The following is a 16,341-nucleotide window of genomic DNA, read 5'->3' as shown; positions in this document are numbered from 1 at the left end:
CCCACTTTACTTTCTGACTCCTTGCACACCTATTCCCATTTGGACCTCTGCTTACACTGCCCAGATTGCCCCTCGTCTTGCGTGGCCCGTTCTTTCTGACACCTACACGAGCACTATCCGTTTGCTTACTCCTACCCTATCCATGTGCATGCCTAAATGGCAGCTTCCTAAGGCTGACTGGCAGGTTTACTCCTCCCTGGTGACCTTCAAAGAACAAGATTTCACCAGTTGCGATGACAAGCATTATCCTTACTGTTGTAGAATATTCCATCCCCTGCACTTCTTTACCACGTAGGGTAAAGTCCAAGGGACTGAGACATGCTGTGATGCAATTCATGCACGGAGACATGATCTCTGCATTTTTAACCGTCACCCTATGCAGGCAAAAACTGTATTCATTACAATCAGATGTGTGCAAAGTGTCATCACATTATTCGAGATAGCAAAAGAACTAGCTAGATTTCATTCACTAGTTCTCTTAAGAGTTCCACACCATCCTCTGTCGTGTGGGCCAACTTCCGACGGTTCTCTGCAACAGAGATCCATTTTCCAATTTCCAGCCTGTCAGTAGCTGATGATGTCATCGTGGACCCTATTGCTCTCTCCAACACCTTGGGCCGCCATTTTGCGGAAGTTTCGAGCTCTTCCCACTATTACCCTGCATTCCTCCATCGGAAACGAGCGGAGAAGGCTTGGGCAATATCCTTCTCTTCCCCGAATCATGAATGCTACAATGCTGCCTTTACTATGAGGGAGCTAGATCATGCTCTAAGTTCATCCCGATCCTCCGCCCCAGGGCCAGATGCCATCCACATTCAGATGTTGCAGCACCTTTCTCCTGCAGGCAAGCAATTTCTACTAAACACGTACAACAGTATCTGGGCAGAGGACACATTTCCTGGATGCTGGTGTGAAGCCACCTTCATACCCATACCTAAGCCTGATAAGGACAAAAACCTTCCTTGTGCCCCATCTATCATACCAGCTGTGTTAGCAAGGTGATGGAACTAATGACTCGTGCCCAGCTGGTATGGTGACTCGAGTCTTGTCATTTACTAACGAATGGACAGTGTGGATTTAGAGTGCAGTGTTCTGCAGTTGACCATCTCGTTACTTTGTCCATCCATGTCATCAATAGTTTCCTGTGGAAATCCCAGACTGTGGCTGTCTTTTTCGATTTGGAGAAGACCTAAAACGCCTGCTGGAGAACTGGTAGCCTCCATACTCTTTATACGTGGGACTTCCATAGGTGCCTGCCCTGTTTTCTGCAGACATTTTTACAAGACCGTGCATGTGGGTTCTGCCTTGTCAGACCCCTTTATCCAGGAAAATGATGTGCCTCAGGGTACCATCATGAGCTTCATGCCCTTTGCTATTGCCATTAACCCTATAATGGCCGGTCTCCCGCCGGGCATCTCCAGTTCCCTTTTTGTTGACGATTTTGCCATCTATTGCAGTTCTCCACAGACATGTCTCACTGAGTAGAGCCTTCAGTGCTGCCTCGATCATCTTTACTCCTGGAGCATCGACAATGGCTTTTGCTGTTCCACTGACAAAACAGTTTGTATGAATTTCTGGCAGTGCAAGTGCTTTCTCCCACCATCTCTCCACCTTCGGCCTGTTGCCCTTCCAGTCATTGAAATTACGAAATTCCTGGGGCTCATACTCAACAGGAAACACTCTTTGTCCTACCATGTATCTTACCTGGCAGTCCGCTGTATGTGGTCCCTCAATGTCGTATGTGTCCTCAATGGTACTTCCTGGGGTGCCGATCGAACCACCATCCTCCGTTTGTATCGGTCCCTTGTCCTTTTGAAACTCGACTATGGGTGCTTTGTTTATGAATCTGCAAGCTCATCCCTCTTACACTGTCTCAACACTATCCACCATCGTGGCATCCGTTTCGTCACGGGTGCCTTATATACTAGCCGGGTTGAGAGTATGTATACTGAAGCTGCTGAACTACCACTGTCCCACCACCATAACTTTCTCCTTAGCCAGTATGCATGCCGTTTGTCTGCCATGCAGGGCCACCCGTCCTATGCCACCTCCTTTGATTCCTTTGATTGTGAGTATGGGGCTCATCCCTCTTCTCTATTACCTTCTGGAGCCCGCTTATGGCGGCTTAACTTCACACTACCTGCAACTTTCCTGGTGGGGTGAACCCTTCACCACCTAGGCTTTGTGAAGTGGCCTATGTTAGTCTTGGCCTTCATCCCTAAGGACACTACTCCAGCCTAGGTCTATCGCCTTCAGTTTCATGACCTCCGCATGGAACTTCGCGATAGTACCTTTTTATACACTGATGGCTGTCAGACTGACTGTGGAGTTGGGTGTGCCTTAATCATTGGCACCCGTGTCTTTCGATATCGTCTTCCAGTGCGCTCCGCAGTATTTACAGCCAAGCTCTTCACTTTGCATCAGGCCATGGAGCACATCTGGCAACACAGTCTTTCCAATTGTGCCCTCTACTCAGACTCATTCAGTGTCCATCAAAGTCTATCAGTGCTGTGCACTACCCATGCTTTAGTGCAGCAGGTCCAGGAAAACTGTCACTTGCTCACTCTTGGTGAGTGTCATTTTTCTGTGGGTTCCTGGTCATGTTGGGCTGCCAGGAAACAAGGCTGCTGATACTGCTGCTGCAAAGGTTGCAGTCCCCGTACATCAGCCCGCGAGTACCTATATCGCCTCCGATGATCTCTGCATTGCCATCTGTCAGGAGATGGTGTCCCTTTGGCATCGCCAATGGTCCTCCCTTCACTAGAATAACCTTTGGCTTATTAAGCCTCTCCAAGCACCTTGGACGACCTATTCTCGGCCCTCCTGCCAGTAGGAGATCCTTTTAACTCGGTTGCATATTTGGCACTGCCTTTTTAGCCATCATCATTTGCTATATGGCGCTACCCCACCACTTTGTACATGTTGTGCCCAGATTTTAACTGTCTGCCACTTCCTGATGGACTGCCCTTTTTTTTAACCATTTTACATTCCAGCTTGGGTTTGCCGTCTGATTTAGAGGCCGTTTTAGCGAATGGCATGTGGGCTGTCGACTGCATTTTACTTTTTATCCGCCGAAGCAATATGGCAAAGGCCATTTAATTTTTAGTTTTGGATCTCCGTTTCTGTATGGTGTCTTTATAGTCCTGTTTCCACTTGCCTGTTTTTAGCTATCTTCTCTTCTGTCTATTGGGACTGACATATAGTCGTTTAACTCCTCTCTCTGATGATGATCTATAGTTCTGACTTTGGCACGTATGATCCCAGTTGTTTTTTGCTCCCTAAAGTAAGACAAAACAAACATCTGGTAGAATTTTCCGCAGAGCATAATTTAGTCATTACTAACACTTGGTTGTTGAATCGTAAAAATAGGTTGTACCCATGGGAGACCTGGAACACCAGAAAGTTTGACTGATTATTTAATGCTAAGACAGAGATTTAGGAATCAGATTTCAATCTAGAAGACATTTTCAAGGGTGGTTGTGGACTCTGAACACAGCTTATTGCTTATGAAATGTAGATTAAAACTGAAAAAAATGCACAAAGTTAGGATAGTAAGGAGGTGGTACCTGGATAAGTTGAAACAACCATAGTTTGTTGGGTGTTTCTAGAGGGAACCAGAGACAGTAGAGGGAGCATTAGCCAATGGTTGACTGAAATGGGGGAAAGGAATGTTGTAGATGATGAATGGTTAGCTTTGAGAGATGAAATAGTGAAGGCAGCAGAAGATCAAATAGGTAAAAAGACAAGGCCTAGTAAAAATCATGAGATATAACATGTGATTACTGAGTAATTGATGAATGGAGAAAATATAAAAACACAGCAAATGAAGCATGTAAAAGGGAATACAAACTTTCAAAAATGAAATTTGTAGGAAGTGCATAATGACTTAGTAGAAGTGAGTAGTGGATAATTGTAAGTGTAGTTACTGTATACAGGAAAATTAGAAACTTCATGAGAAAAGAGCTCAGATGGAAAAACAGGACTAAGCAAAGAAGGGAGAGCTGAAAAGTGGGCGGAGTATATAGAAGGGCTGTACAAGCCAAGTGTGCTTGAAGGTAATATTATAGAAAGAGAAGAGGATATAGAAGATTGAATAGGAGATATGATACTGTGAGAAGAATTTGGCAGAATACTGAAAGGCCCCAGAATGGATGACATTCTCTCAGAACTACTGATAATGTTGAGAGAGAAACCTAACAAAACAGATCCACCTGGTATACAAGATGTGTGAAAAGGGTGAAGTATCCCCAGTCGTACAAGGAAATGTAATAAATTCAATTCCAAAGAAGCAGGTGCTGGTTGGTGTTATTGAAGAACAAGAACAAAAGAGAATCAAAGCATTTGAGATGTGTTGACACATAGGTTGCAACTGCTACTCTGAGATAAGGTTGGCATAGGATAGGAATTTGTGGTGGGCCATATCAAACCAATCAGATGACTGATGACTTAAAAACTAGTTTACATAACTAACTTCATGTTACCAAGGTTTGCAGTTGGAACTGAAGGCACAGTGTTCAGAGAGATGTCAGCAGATATTTGACAGGATTGTATGTATTCATTGTTGTGGGTGGTGATGTGGTCATACAAATATGTCCCAAAAGAAAAACCGGTCTTATGTCTAGATCACACCCACGAAAGTAAAGTAGAAACAGAGAGAAAGAAAGATGAATGAATTGCCATTATACATTGCAACCATACACCTCACTGTAATCATACACACATATGGTAGAAAAGTAAATTTACATCCATGTGCTGTGATATATACCTGCCTAACCTTTCCAAAAGATTTTGGAAGCAATTGCCCAAGACCTGCCTGCTATGCGCCTGATGAACCACGCCTGCTCACAGGACAGACATGTGTAATTCTTTGTCAAGTTTCGAATTCTTGTGATTCTGATTTTATGTTAGGACTCACAACTAAACCTAAGTGATTTTTTTTTCCTTCCAAAAATTGAAAATTCTCTTCCAAAAAGAGCTCTCAAACTCAATTATTGATACTTGTGAAATGCCCTCGAAAAACCTTACTATGAAGATTAGTGATTGAGTTGGAGGGGGGGGGTGGGGGGCGTCATTTTCTTCAAGGACAATACATAAAATATGTGAAGATTAATTTTCAGACTATCCAAAATTGTAGAATGAACTTCATATTATAGAAATGATGTTTCTTTTTCTTTAATGAAGTGGTTAAGAGGAAACCATTATACAGTAGTTTTACATTAGGTATCTTCCAACACGTTGGTCACATCAATATTTGTGATATGGTTTTCATTCTTAAATGGATTGTGTTTCTTGCTGTGAATCTTAAAAATCATTTGGAATTTTACGTTTGCCAACATTGCTGGAGGTGTGTGTGTGTGTGTGTGTGTGTGTGTGTGTGTGTGTGTGTGATGATGAGTATGCATTGTGGAAACTTTAAAGAGCTTTTTGTAACTACTGTTAATAATGCATTCAGTGCCTTGTATGATCATTAAAATTGGCAGTTTTATATTTCTCTTTATGTTAAATGTAACTAAATTCATTTTCAACTTAATCCTAGAAATTTCATAGAATGGAAACCTTACTCTTCACTAAGGAGGAAATTTGTGTGTGCAAAATCTCATAACAGGACATGTGAAGCTATGTAATACATTGAAATAATTTGTAATTTTCAAGTGACAACCAAAATGATAGGATTTCATAAAGACTTGTCCATATTTAATCATAAATCATTTTGCGTCATAATGTGTGACGTCCTCAATGCTCCTTTTTCCTCTTGTTTAATACACACTCTCTGTCTGAGCATGATTGCATTCTTTGTTTTTTTTTCTGGTGTGGTGAGTTTGCTGTGTGTCCTTTTAAATAATTCTAACGTAATATATTGGTTTACTGATTTCCTAAAACATGGATTTATCTGTCTGTTTGTTATTGCAGCATTCAAATTCCAGGAAAATCTTCTGAAAACCATGCTGCAGATAGAAAATACTTTCTTTGCTCTTGGAGAATCCTGTAGTAGAGATTGCTTGATTATCTGTGATAGAGGTGCCATGGATGCTTCAGCCTGTATGTATACAATTGTAAATCTTTATATTCTGTTACATTTTGTGTTATACTGTTGATACACAATGTTCTGCTTAAAGTAATTCACAACAGCCAAACACTTTATTTATACTTAAAATATTCCTAAGCAACATGTCATAGAAATGTATCACCTTTTACCATGTTTCATTGACATTGTGAAACAAAGTGCAGAAAAATTTAACAACAAATTTTTAAAGTTCAACTCTGCAACAACAAACACTGATGAGAAAGTTGTAAGCATTGGAGGCAACAAAACTGAGAAGGTGGTAAGATATTGCAAAGAGAGAGATAGATTTTAGAGATAGGCTTCCAGTTATCTGGTCGGACAATACAGTAACAATAAGGTGTGTAAGTGACACAGGTTGCAGCATAGAAGCTGAAGCAAATCGTAAAAGTGCAAGATTTTTTTAGAAAGACAAATATTTCTATTTTAATTGTACTAGTCATTTCGTAGCTTATTGTCAGTAATGGTAACATTTTTAACAAGATTAAGTATCACGAGTTAAGAAAATAAAAAAAAATCTTATGGATCATCATGACGAAAAAGTAGTAAACAGAGAGAGAGGATGGGAAATGTTAATGTTGCTAGCCAGACTCTGAGTCTGACAAGCTAGTTTCTTCTGGAAAAAGGTCATTCAGTTTGTACTCATTTACTCATTCAGACCTAATATTCTGTAAGGAAGTAATGTGTACTGATGTAATGTAAATCAAAGAATAATAATAATAATAATAATAATAAGAGTATTGAAAGGAAAGTACAGTACAAAATGCATCTCTGGTCTAGTCACACAATACCCCTCTCACACATCTGTTTTTATACTTTTCCTGATTCCTCTGTTCAGAGCAATCCCTCTCACAATTTTATTTGTCTCCTCTGTTCTTTCCGATGCTTCTTAGTCACAAACAACTAGGATGACATTCACATCTTTCCAATTTCATATACGGAACAAGATTATGCTTGTTGGTAAGAAGATTATTTATCACATGATTCTGCAGCGGTTAAATCTTCAGTTGTAAGTTGTTTCATGGACATATCATTTTTTAATATTGTTATTATTAGCCATTTAACATCTGTTGGTTTAAGGCCTCTTCTAGACCTTGAGTGCATTACAATCTTCAGCTATATCAATAAACATGCAGTAACTCTTGTTTTTTCTAGCAAGTGAATAAAGGCGACTAAATCACAATTAGCCTTTGCATTGATAAAATGGCAGCTATCAGAAAAACACTCATTATTAGCTCTGATTATGAAATCACCCTCAAATAGTTTAGTTTAATTACTTATGGTCTCTCTGACTTTAACCACCTCATCCTTTTCAAATTTTTCAGAACTGCAGATTGTCTGGGGAATGACACATGGCATACACCTGGAATCTAGTACAGCAGCCAATTTGTTACAGTTATGCCCCCCCCCCTCTCCCCCCCCCCCTCTCTCTCTCCAAACACTACATTAGAAGCAGTAGTATTCTGTGATTATCTGTCTATAAGGGCAACAATATATGACATCTATATCTCACCAAAAAGAATTTTATTCTGAAAAGGATAGATCACTACTGACCAATTCAGAAAGCATTGAATCAGACAGGCACAATGAAAATACTGCTAAAGATTTATGAACTGGAACTTCATGCATGAGCCCCATTCTTTGTTTCCTAGCAGAAGTGGATATCCCTCCATGTAAGGTAGACACCAGAAATATTTTAATTAACTATGTAATCACAATTTGTTAGACACCAAACTACCCATGTTATCACAGTCTGTTTCACAGACAATGTTTCAGACTTTTATGAATCACTTCAGAATAGATAGACCAGTCTGGGTATGAGTGGAAGTTGTATGTATGGACCTTCAATTCCCCACACATGAATGCATACAGTGTCTCTTCTCAAACTTCATGACAGATTAAAACTGTGTGCCAGGCCAGGATTTGAACCTGGGACCTCTGCCATTTGTGGGCAAATGCTCTACCGACAGAGCTATCCAAGCACAACTCACAACATGCTCTCACAGCTTTACATCAACAAGTACACTCTTCCAAACTTCATAAAGGTATGCAGGAGAACATTAGTAAACTTTCACTTTCTGCTTTGTTCATTGCTATTGAAACATATGTCTTGACTGTAATTCTATTAGGTTTTGATGTTTTTCTGCACTTCCAATAACCCCATTATATTACCTTTTATACTATTTCTCTTCATATTTAAATTCCATAATCTGTTTTCATATTATAAATGTCTCCAGTCTATTGTCCCTCAATAGAAACTAGTAGACGCAGCTAGATTTCAAGGCCGATGTTATTGTCTATACAAATTACATGATACTCTGGTAAGAGTGTTTGACTGCAACATAGCCATATTGAACAGCACCAATAAAGACAACTAAAAGTGAACAGGGCACTGTGCACTGACAGAATTCCAATTAAGTTTTACATTGAATACGCCATGGAACTAACCACCTTCCTAGTTCATATTTTTCTAGAATCTCCCATACAATGAGAAGTCAAAAATTATATATGTCATTTCTGTTTACAAAATGTGTAAAAGATTGAATGCACAAAATTACAGACCAGTAATTGTGATGTCTGTCTGCAGGATTCTAGAGCGCATTTTGAGCTCAAATATTATGATGCTCTTGGAGAAATACAAGCTTGTCTCAAAGAATTGGCATGTATTTAGGAAAAGTCATGTGAAACACCACATACTTTTTTCATACATGATGTGTTGTAAAAGTTGGTGCATGTGAAGAGAGAGATTCCATATTCCTAGTTTCTAAAGGCATTCATCACTGTATCAAATGATTGACTGTTATATCCAAAATATGATCTATGGAGTATCATTGGCTCAATGAATATTTGACTAATAGAAATCAGTACCTTAAACTGTACAGTAAATGTTCAACAGAAACAAAATTACAGTGGGTGTACCCCTAGAAAGCATAATAAAATTGTTGATGTCCTCAGTATACATAAGCAATTTACTAGATCAGCAGCACTAAAATTGTTGCCTGACCACACTGTTGTCTATAGGAAAGTATCATTGACAGATGATCATAAACTCGACATGTTAATTTGGATTTTGCAATGTTAGAGGCAGAGGGTGATCAGACTTTTTTCTTTTGTTCTGAAGATAAAATTTTCTTCTGTTCATAATGAAAACAGCTATCTTTTCATCTTAAATTAGCTTTTGGATCTGTTGATTTACCACAGAACCCATGTAATTAGTATGAAATATTTGTGTGTATTTCAAAATAACTGTTTCTCTTGTCACTTTTGAAATTCTTCCATTATGACTGAGTTATTGTTCTGAGCTGGTGTGTATGGTAATTCCATTGTGTTTAACTATGAGCCAGTGTTTAAGAAACCATAAAATACGGAAAAAGTTGCTGGTGCCAACTTGCCCAGTTTGTTAACTGTAGAAAACTTGATTCACATCATGTATTTTCTGATTTATGGGTATAAGAAATTAGCAGAATTAGAGTTCATAGTAAACTATTATAAATGCTAATATATCAAGTATCATTTGTGAGTCATCTTTCCTTGCAAGTTCGTAAATATCTATTCAACCTAGTTATTATTTTCATTTCTCAAATCAGCTAATATTTGCATATACTTTCAGTTATATCAAAGGAAAAATGGGAAAGGATGATGTCATCAAATGCTTGGAATTCAGTCGAATTAAGAGACAATCGTTACAATCAGATTATCCACATGGTTTCAGCTGCTAATGGTGCTGAAGACTTTTATTCAACAGAGGTAATACTTGATATCTTATATTTAATTTTGTGTGTGTGTGTGTGTGTGTGTGTGTGTGTGTGCGTGTGTATGTGTGTGTAAATATACTTGCTAAGTGGATCTTTCTGTTGAGACTTGTGTTTACTGTTGCAGGATCATGCATGTCGCAGTGAGGGTATAGATTTAGCACGAGATTTGGATTATAAAGCAGCAGCTGCATGGGTCGGACATCCGTATTTTGATGTTATTGATAATTCTACAGATTTTGAAATGAAGATCTGCAGGATGATTGATGTAAGTTATTGTAGTAAATGCCTATTACCGGCATAGCATAGAGTTCAGTGGAGTGGGTTAAGTGAGGTAGAGGATAGGACCTTACAGCCTATTTACCTGAGACAGATTAATGTGAACTATATTTAATAGGTAAGAGAAAGTAATATGCAGAAAGTGGCCTACCATATGTACATAAAGGAAATACCTTAAATTAAAAAGAAAAGAAATGAGCAAGACAAATTGGTGGAATTTGCAGAGTAGAAAGAGAACAGTTTGGGGGAAAAGGAGGGGGGAAGGCAATGATGCAGAAAAATGAGAATACAAGTGTGGATTTAATACAGGTGGTTTACAGGAACAGAGAGTAATGTATAATTTGAGAAAAATTGATTTTAAATTATTGACTATAAAACTATAAGGAAAATTGTCAAAAGCAGAAAGTTAAAAAGTTAATACAATGAAAAGTCTGTTAAAATATCAGTCATGTTCACTGAAGACACTTAGTGAGAACAATTAAAATCTTATTTTGAAAAGTACACTGTTACTTTGAAAAATCCAGTTGGAAATGAAAGAGAATACATTTTTTCCACTAGGCTGACATGTTACTTATGTCACAGATTTAGAAAATGGTGACTAGACAAACTATATTTTGACACTCAGCATCAGATGATATTTGGGTGGTGCTAAATGGCCCAAAGTGAAAATTCAGTAATATGGATATACAGTAGTGGATTGTTGTAAAAAAATTTACATTTCACTTACTAATTTAGCTTTTCATCTGCTCACTCATTTCTGGAAGCTTAAAATTATCCTTGCATAACTGTCGTGTTTGTATTATTTACTTACGTCTTTACTTGCTACTGTGTTTTCATCAGATAAATGAACCACTTAGTGGGATGCCTACTGAATCTGAAAGTTCCTTAGTTTTAAATATTCAGAAATTTCAGTGGGCTCTGAAATTAACAATCTGATGTATGGAACATAATTTTACATATTTTGTGTGTAAAAGTAAGAAGGCTAAGGCTGCAAAAACAATCACTATTAATTACAAATGAATGGATTAATGCCCTTTCCGTATTGAGGAGAGAAGTGGAGTCCATGTTTTGTTATGTACACTGTGTTTCTCATGGTCTTAAAGTTCAGAACATGGGTGGATTGTGGATTATGCAAGTGTTTAATTTCTGTTATCTACTATCTTGCCTTGCAATACAGCTTCAGAAGTTAGGAGTTCCTGGTAGATAATACAATGTTCATGCAATGTTAACTAAAAGTTGAAGGACTTTTTTTTTCTTTTTTCATAAAAAATGTAGTTGTTCCACATAATCCTGGCCATAGTGGCCCTTCTATCTTTGTAATGTTAACTGCAAGGAGGACACATTGGTTGTACATGTGACATGGGACAAGGGGTCGACACAATTAATTTATGATTACAGTAGTCATTGTGACTACATGGTCAACACAAAGTTCATAATAATATAAACTGATGTAGCTATTGCTTGTACACATGATGCAGTTGTTAGTGAGACTATGTGATAAACATAATCAAAGTAAATTAGATAATTAACAAGATTTGATAAAGGAGGTTTACTTCTTATTATGTTCCAAAGGTTCTGAGACTGGTCAAGCAAGAAGCCTTTCAACTTTACCTTAAATATATTTAATGTCAATATCCATTTTAGTAAGAAGGAAGATGGTTGTATAACATAACTTCAGTGTGGTATACTCCTCTTTTGCATAAATTTGTGCTTACTGTGTTCACATGTAGTTAAGCTTCCATTTATTTTCATATTTGTGTAAATCATAGTTATGTTTGAAGATGTTTTCTTTCTCATAGATGATCCCTTTCATAAAAATTAGTATTTCAAACATATATGAATAACGCAGGGGAAGGATTTTCACACATTTAAAAATTAATCTGCAGGAATCACTGAATTTAGCTCTCTTTATCACCCTGATGGTTATTTTCTGTATTTTACGTATTTAACTGTGGAATTGCCCCAAAAATCATTGCGGTACATCAGTAATGACTGTATATTACCATGGTACATTACCATCACCGAAGAGTGGGGGCTATGAAGCAGATGGTAATGTTGAACTGAGCCAGAAACTGCTTGACTTGATCTCTGGTGTAAGACTGCACATTAGCATAATGAGTTGCCATACTGTTGGAGAAAGGCCTGGATATTTCAGTGTGCTGCTTCAGTTTAGCCAATACTGACATGCAGTGTGCTGCTGTAATGGTAGTGTGAGGAAGGGCAGGGACTGCATCCTGTAATTCATTCCATCACAGTTAAAAAATGTGATCACTGTCACTCTCCCAGCAGATGGAACAACTTTTGCCTTTTTCAGTGTTTGTTGATTTTCGAACTGTGCTGGGACATTTTCCTTCAGGATCCATAATGATGCAGCCATGTGCACCACCAGTGATAATAGATTTTAGAAATGTACCTGTCCATCAGCAAAGAGACACAGTGCCTCACGGCTTGTCTCCATTTGCATACCCTTTTGTTCCGGAGTCAATAGCTCAGAAAATTGAAAAGAAAAGAAAGTCGCAGAATTACAGATTTTAGTTCTAGTAAACACATAGAGCAAATATCATTAGTAGGTAATACTGTAGCTTGTAGTTGGTGTGAAGTTGAAACTTCTTGCTGTGTATAAAGCCAAGCAGTCAGATTTCGCGCAAGAATGGCAAGCAAGCCACACTTTATTTTTTAATGAAAAAAGTCGGAGTTGCTTGTGCAGTCAATGAATGCTGCGACACATTCTTCCATTTTTCTAGATTTTACCATGTGAGTTAAAAGATTTTTGCCACTGACAGTCCTTTTTTTTTAATTTTTGGTCCTAATTTGCCTTAAGGTTCCTGAAGAGAGATAAAAGCTGTGAAAGCTGCAATCCGCTGATACCTCTAGCACAGGCCTGTTAGTGGCAAAAATCTTGTAACTGATGCACTAAAATCTGGAAAAATAGGAGAGAACAATTTTCAGTATTACATCTGAAATGTCTTCTTAGCTGTTGGGGGAAAAATAATAATAATAATAATAATAATAATAATAATAATAATAATAATAATAATAATAATAAAAACTCTTGGCCTCAACAAAATGGCGTCTCAGGCTTTAGGATGATGATGATGAAAAGATTGTTAATATAATCTGGATTCCACTTGGAAATAATAGTGTGATTCAGCTTTCTGACAAAAAAAATTTTGACTGTTGAAAGACTTTTCAATAAGTGGAACAGTATTGTTAAATGTGACATACTTGTTCATTGTTAGTTTGCATCACTGCAGTTTACAAATCTGATACAGAATGTCTGTCCTGCAGCAAATGCACAGAATAAAGCCATGACCATTTCTTACTCTATCCTAGTTCTATCTAGATGCAACAAGTCCACTAAAGAGACAGCTTACACTACACTCGTTCGTCCTCTGTTAGAATATTGCTGTGCGGTGTGGGATCCTTACCAGGTGGGATTGACGGAGGACATCAAAAGGGTGCAAAAAAGGGCAGCTCATTTTGTATTATCACGTTATAGGGGAGAGAGTGTGGCAGATATGATACACGAGTTGGGATGGAAGTCATTACAGCATAGACGTTTTTCGTCGCGGCGAGACCTTTTTACGAAATTTCAGTCACCAACTTTCTTTTCCGAATGCGAAAATATTTTGTTGAGCCCAACCTACATAGGTAGGAATGATCATCAAAATAAAATAAGAGAAATCAGAGCTCGAACAGAAAGGTTTAGGTGTTCGTTTTTCCCGCTCGCTGTTCGGGAGTGGAATAGTAGTGAGATAGTATGATTGTGGTTCGATGAACCCTCTGCCATGCACTTAAATGTGAATTGCAGAGTAGTCATGTAGATGTAGATCTAAATAAAACTAGTATTTACTGTGAAGTGCGTGAATTCATTAATTTTTCTTTGCTCAGATGTGCCTACTGTAACCAAAATATTGGTTTTTGTCATCCAACCAATAGGCACTTCCCACTTTTGTGATGACTGCCGGGAATAAACAAGTGACTGTTTCATTGTTATTAAAACATATATTGTTCAAAAATTATCATAAGAACTGTGCTACAGGAGCCGTTATAAGGTATTTAATGTCAACAAATTAAAGCCCCAATTGATGGAAATCATATGGAATGTATCATCATACACTGCCTTGATTTCATTTTCTCTGCAAGGCACTTGTGTAACAATTACATCTGAAACAGTTTAGCTGTTGATATGAACTGCAAGTTATTCAAAACATTAATCATTCAAGACACTTTTGGTGTGTTTTTAGTGCTTAAAATTTGTGTGCATGCTCTTTGAACTTCGCACTATGCACTGTTCACTATTGTAGATGTATTTAATGTCTTCTGTAATTGGAAGATTAAGGTTACTTATAAGAACACAAGAGATTTTATTGTTCCAGTAGCAAAAGTGAAAGGCAGCCTTCCCTAAACATTGAAAAATGTGCACACCTTTGAGCACATTATGATGAAGTTGTTCACAGCTGGATAATTATTATACTGTATCATGTTATTAGCAAATGTCTTTAGTTGACTGAGAAATCACACTAGGAAGCATTTCCTGGAGCATTTGCCACAATTCCCTCACAATTGTTTAAGGATCAAGTATGTGTGAATAGGTCATGTTTAATTTGGATATGTTAAACTGGAGATATTAATGGTATTTAACTATAAACCCACCATACCTAAATCTTTCATCTCAGATTGGTATCTGAGATGGTCAGTATGTAAGTTGTTAGCTAATCTTTTAATTCTTCCAGGGTATGTATTATCATAGTCAGCACTAACCTCATATTGCATTTGATTCCTGATTAATTCATCTTCCAGGCTTATCCATGTTGCTCCTGAATGTTTTTTTAATGTCATTAACCCTTCCACTAGTACATAATCTCAGTTTTCTCATATACCTCAAAATTCAGAAAACTACTTCTGTTGTCTACCTACCATACAATCCAGCTACATGTCCTACCCACTACCATAATGCTTTCATTACAGTCATAATTACATTTTTACCATTGTTCTGCTCTCTGGTGCATTTGTCTGTTTCTCCATCTTTTGTAGTAATTCATTGTATAAATGTCTTCATTGTATTCACTGCTTACTGATAGTAAGCTTTTCTTTTTAGATATACTAGAAGCTTTGAATTTGGTGACTTAAATAGCGTTTTCAGAGCAGTGACTACCATTTTTACTGTTCTGCTTATATATTTTCCTGTCCATCCTTTCTCTGTCTTATGCTGCCATTAGCACCATGTAAACTCATTAGTTGGTTTAATATGTTGTTTGTTAATTTCTAGTATCTTTTTTAATGTGCTAATCCTGTTATAATGGTTTTTTGTTGCTTCTTTCAAACTTGTGCTATAAGTTCCTCCATTTGTTGTTGAAGTTTATGTATACCAGAGGCAAACTGTGCAATAGCATCAGCAAGACCAGGATGTTTCTGATGGTTCAGCAAAATGCTTTTCTCCATTTTTTCCAGTTTAGGGATCTGAAAAGTTCATATAAGGCCACAGAATAGTTGTGATAGTATAAAAATCCCTCGCCTCACTCCACTGTCATCTTAGAATTTCCCACTAGAACTACTATAATGAAGGCTGCAGCATTTATGTAAAAATTCCTTAGTTGACTAACATAGGTTGAATCAAAACCTTTTTTCAGAATCTGTGGACTGCTTTACTTACAAGAGGTGTATATAGTTGTTGGTTTCTTGTAGAGTTGGCATTTATGGGTCTTAAAACTGCCTGGTTTGCAAATTGCCAAACTTGCCCCTGATTCCAACATTATCTCAGGTGATTCAGAAGCAGAGCCTAAATGTGTTTGAAATACGATCAAGCAATAATATAAATATATCGAAAAAGTGGAGAGTACAAGTGCATTACTGAGACTGTCAGACATCATCTCACTCCAGTGACACCTCACATTTAATCGTGTATAATCTTTTTAATGTTACAGAGCTAAGTAAAAAACAGGCACACACTCACTAGCATGACTATATTGTCATAGCCAGTTATCCTGTTTCATACCTGTAAGTTTGTTAGGAAAAAAAAAAGTCAGAAAGTATAGCAAAAAGTTGACATGTTGGTGTCTTTTGACCACTTAATGCCTCAAATATACAATGAGTGGTTACCTTTCTTCCTTCCATTATGTGTGGTTTACTCAGATCTTTCCAGTATTGTGCTACTGATTTGCATGTCACTTGAAATTTTACGAGCTTATCATCCCAAAAATTATAATGTTTTGTATGTTATGGTATGGTAATACAGTTTGTAATATA

At 37.6% G+C, this 16,341-nt stretch overlaps 1 protein-coding gene across 2 annotated transcripts in view; it reads left to right on the top strand.

Moving 5' to 3' along the window:
* The window catches only part of LOC126273842 (TRPL translocation defect protein 14), a 249,328-nt gene that overhangs the window by 115,748 nt on the left and 117,239 nt on the right, over positions 1–16,341 (top strand). For both annotated transcript variants that reach the window (XR_007549693.1, XM_049977064.1), the window contains 3 exons: positions 5,911–6,039; positions 9,672–9,808; positions 9,941–10,081. Coding sequence is in view for 1 of the 2 variants with exons in the window: in XM_049977064.1 (XP_049833021.1) it covers positions 5,911–6,039; positions 9,672–9,808; positions 9,941–10,081 (407 nt within the window). In the remaining variant the exon portion in view is untranslated. The remainder of the gene's footprint in view (positions 1–5,910; positions 6,040–9,671; positions 9,809–9,940; positions 10,082–16,341) is intronic.

Source organism: Schistocerca gregaria, chromosome 1 (genome assembly GCF_023897955.1).
Source record: "Schistocerca gregaria isolate iqSchGreg1 chromosome 1, iqSchGreg1.2, whole genome shotgun sequence".
Taxonomy (NCBI): Eukaryota; Metazoa; Arthropoda; class Insecta; order Orthoptera; family Acrididae; genus Schistocerca; species Schistocerca gregaria.
This window is presented reverse-complemented; position numbering and strand designations above follow the sequence as displayed.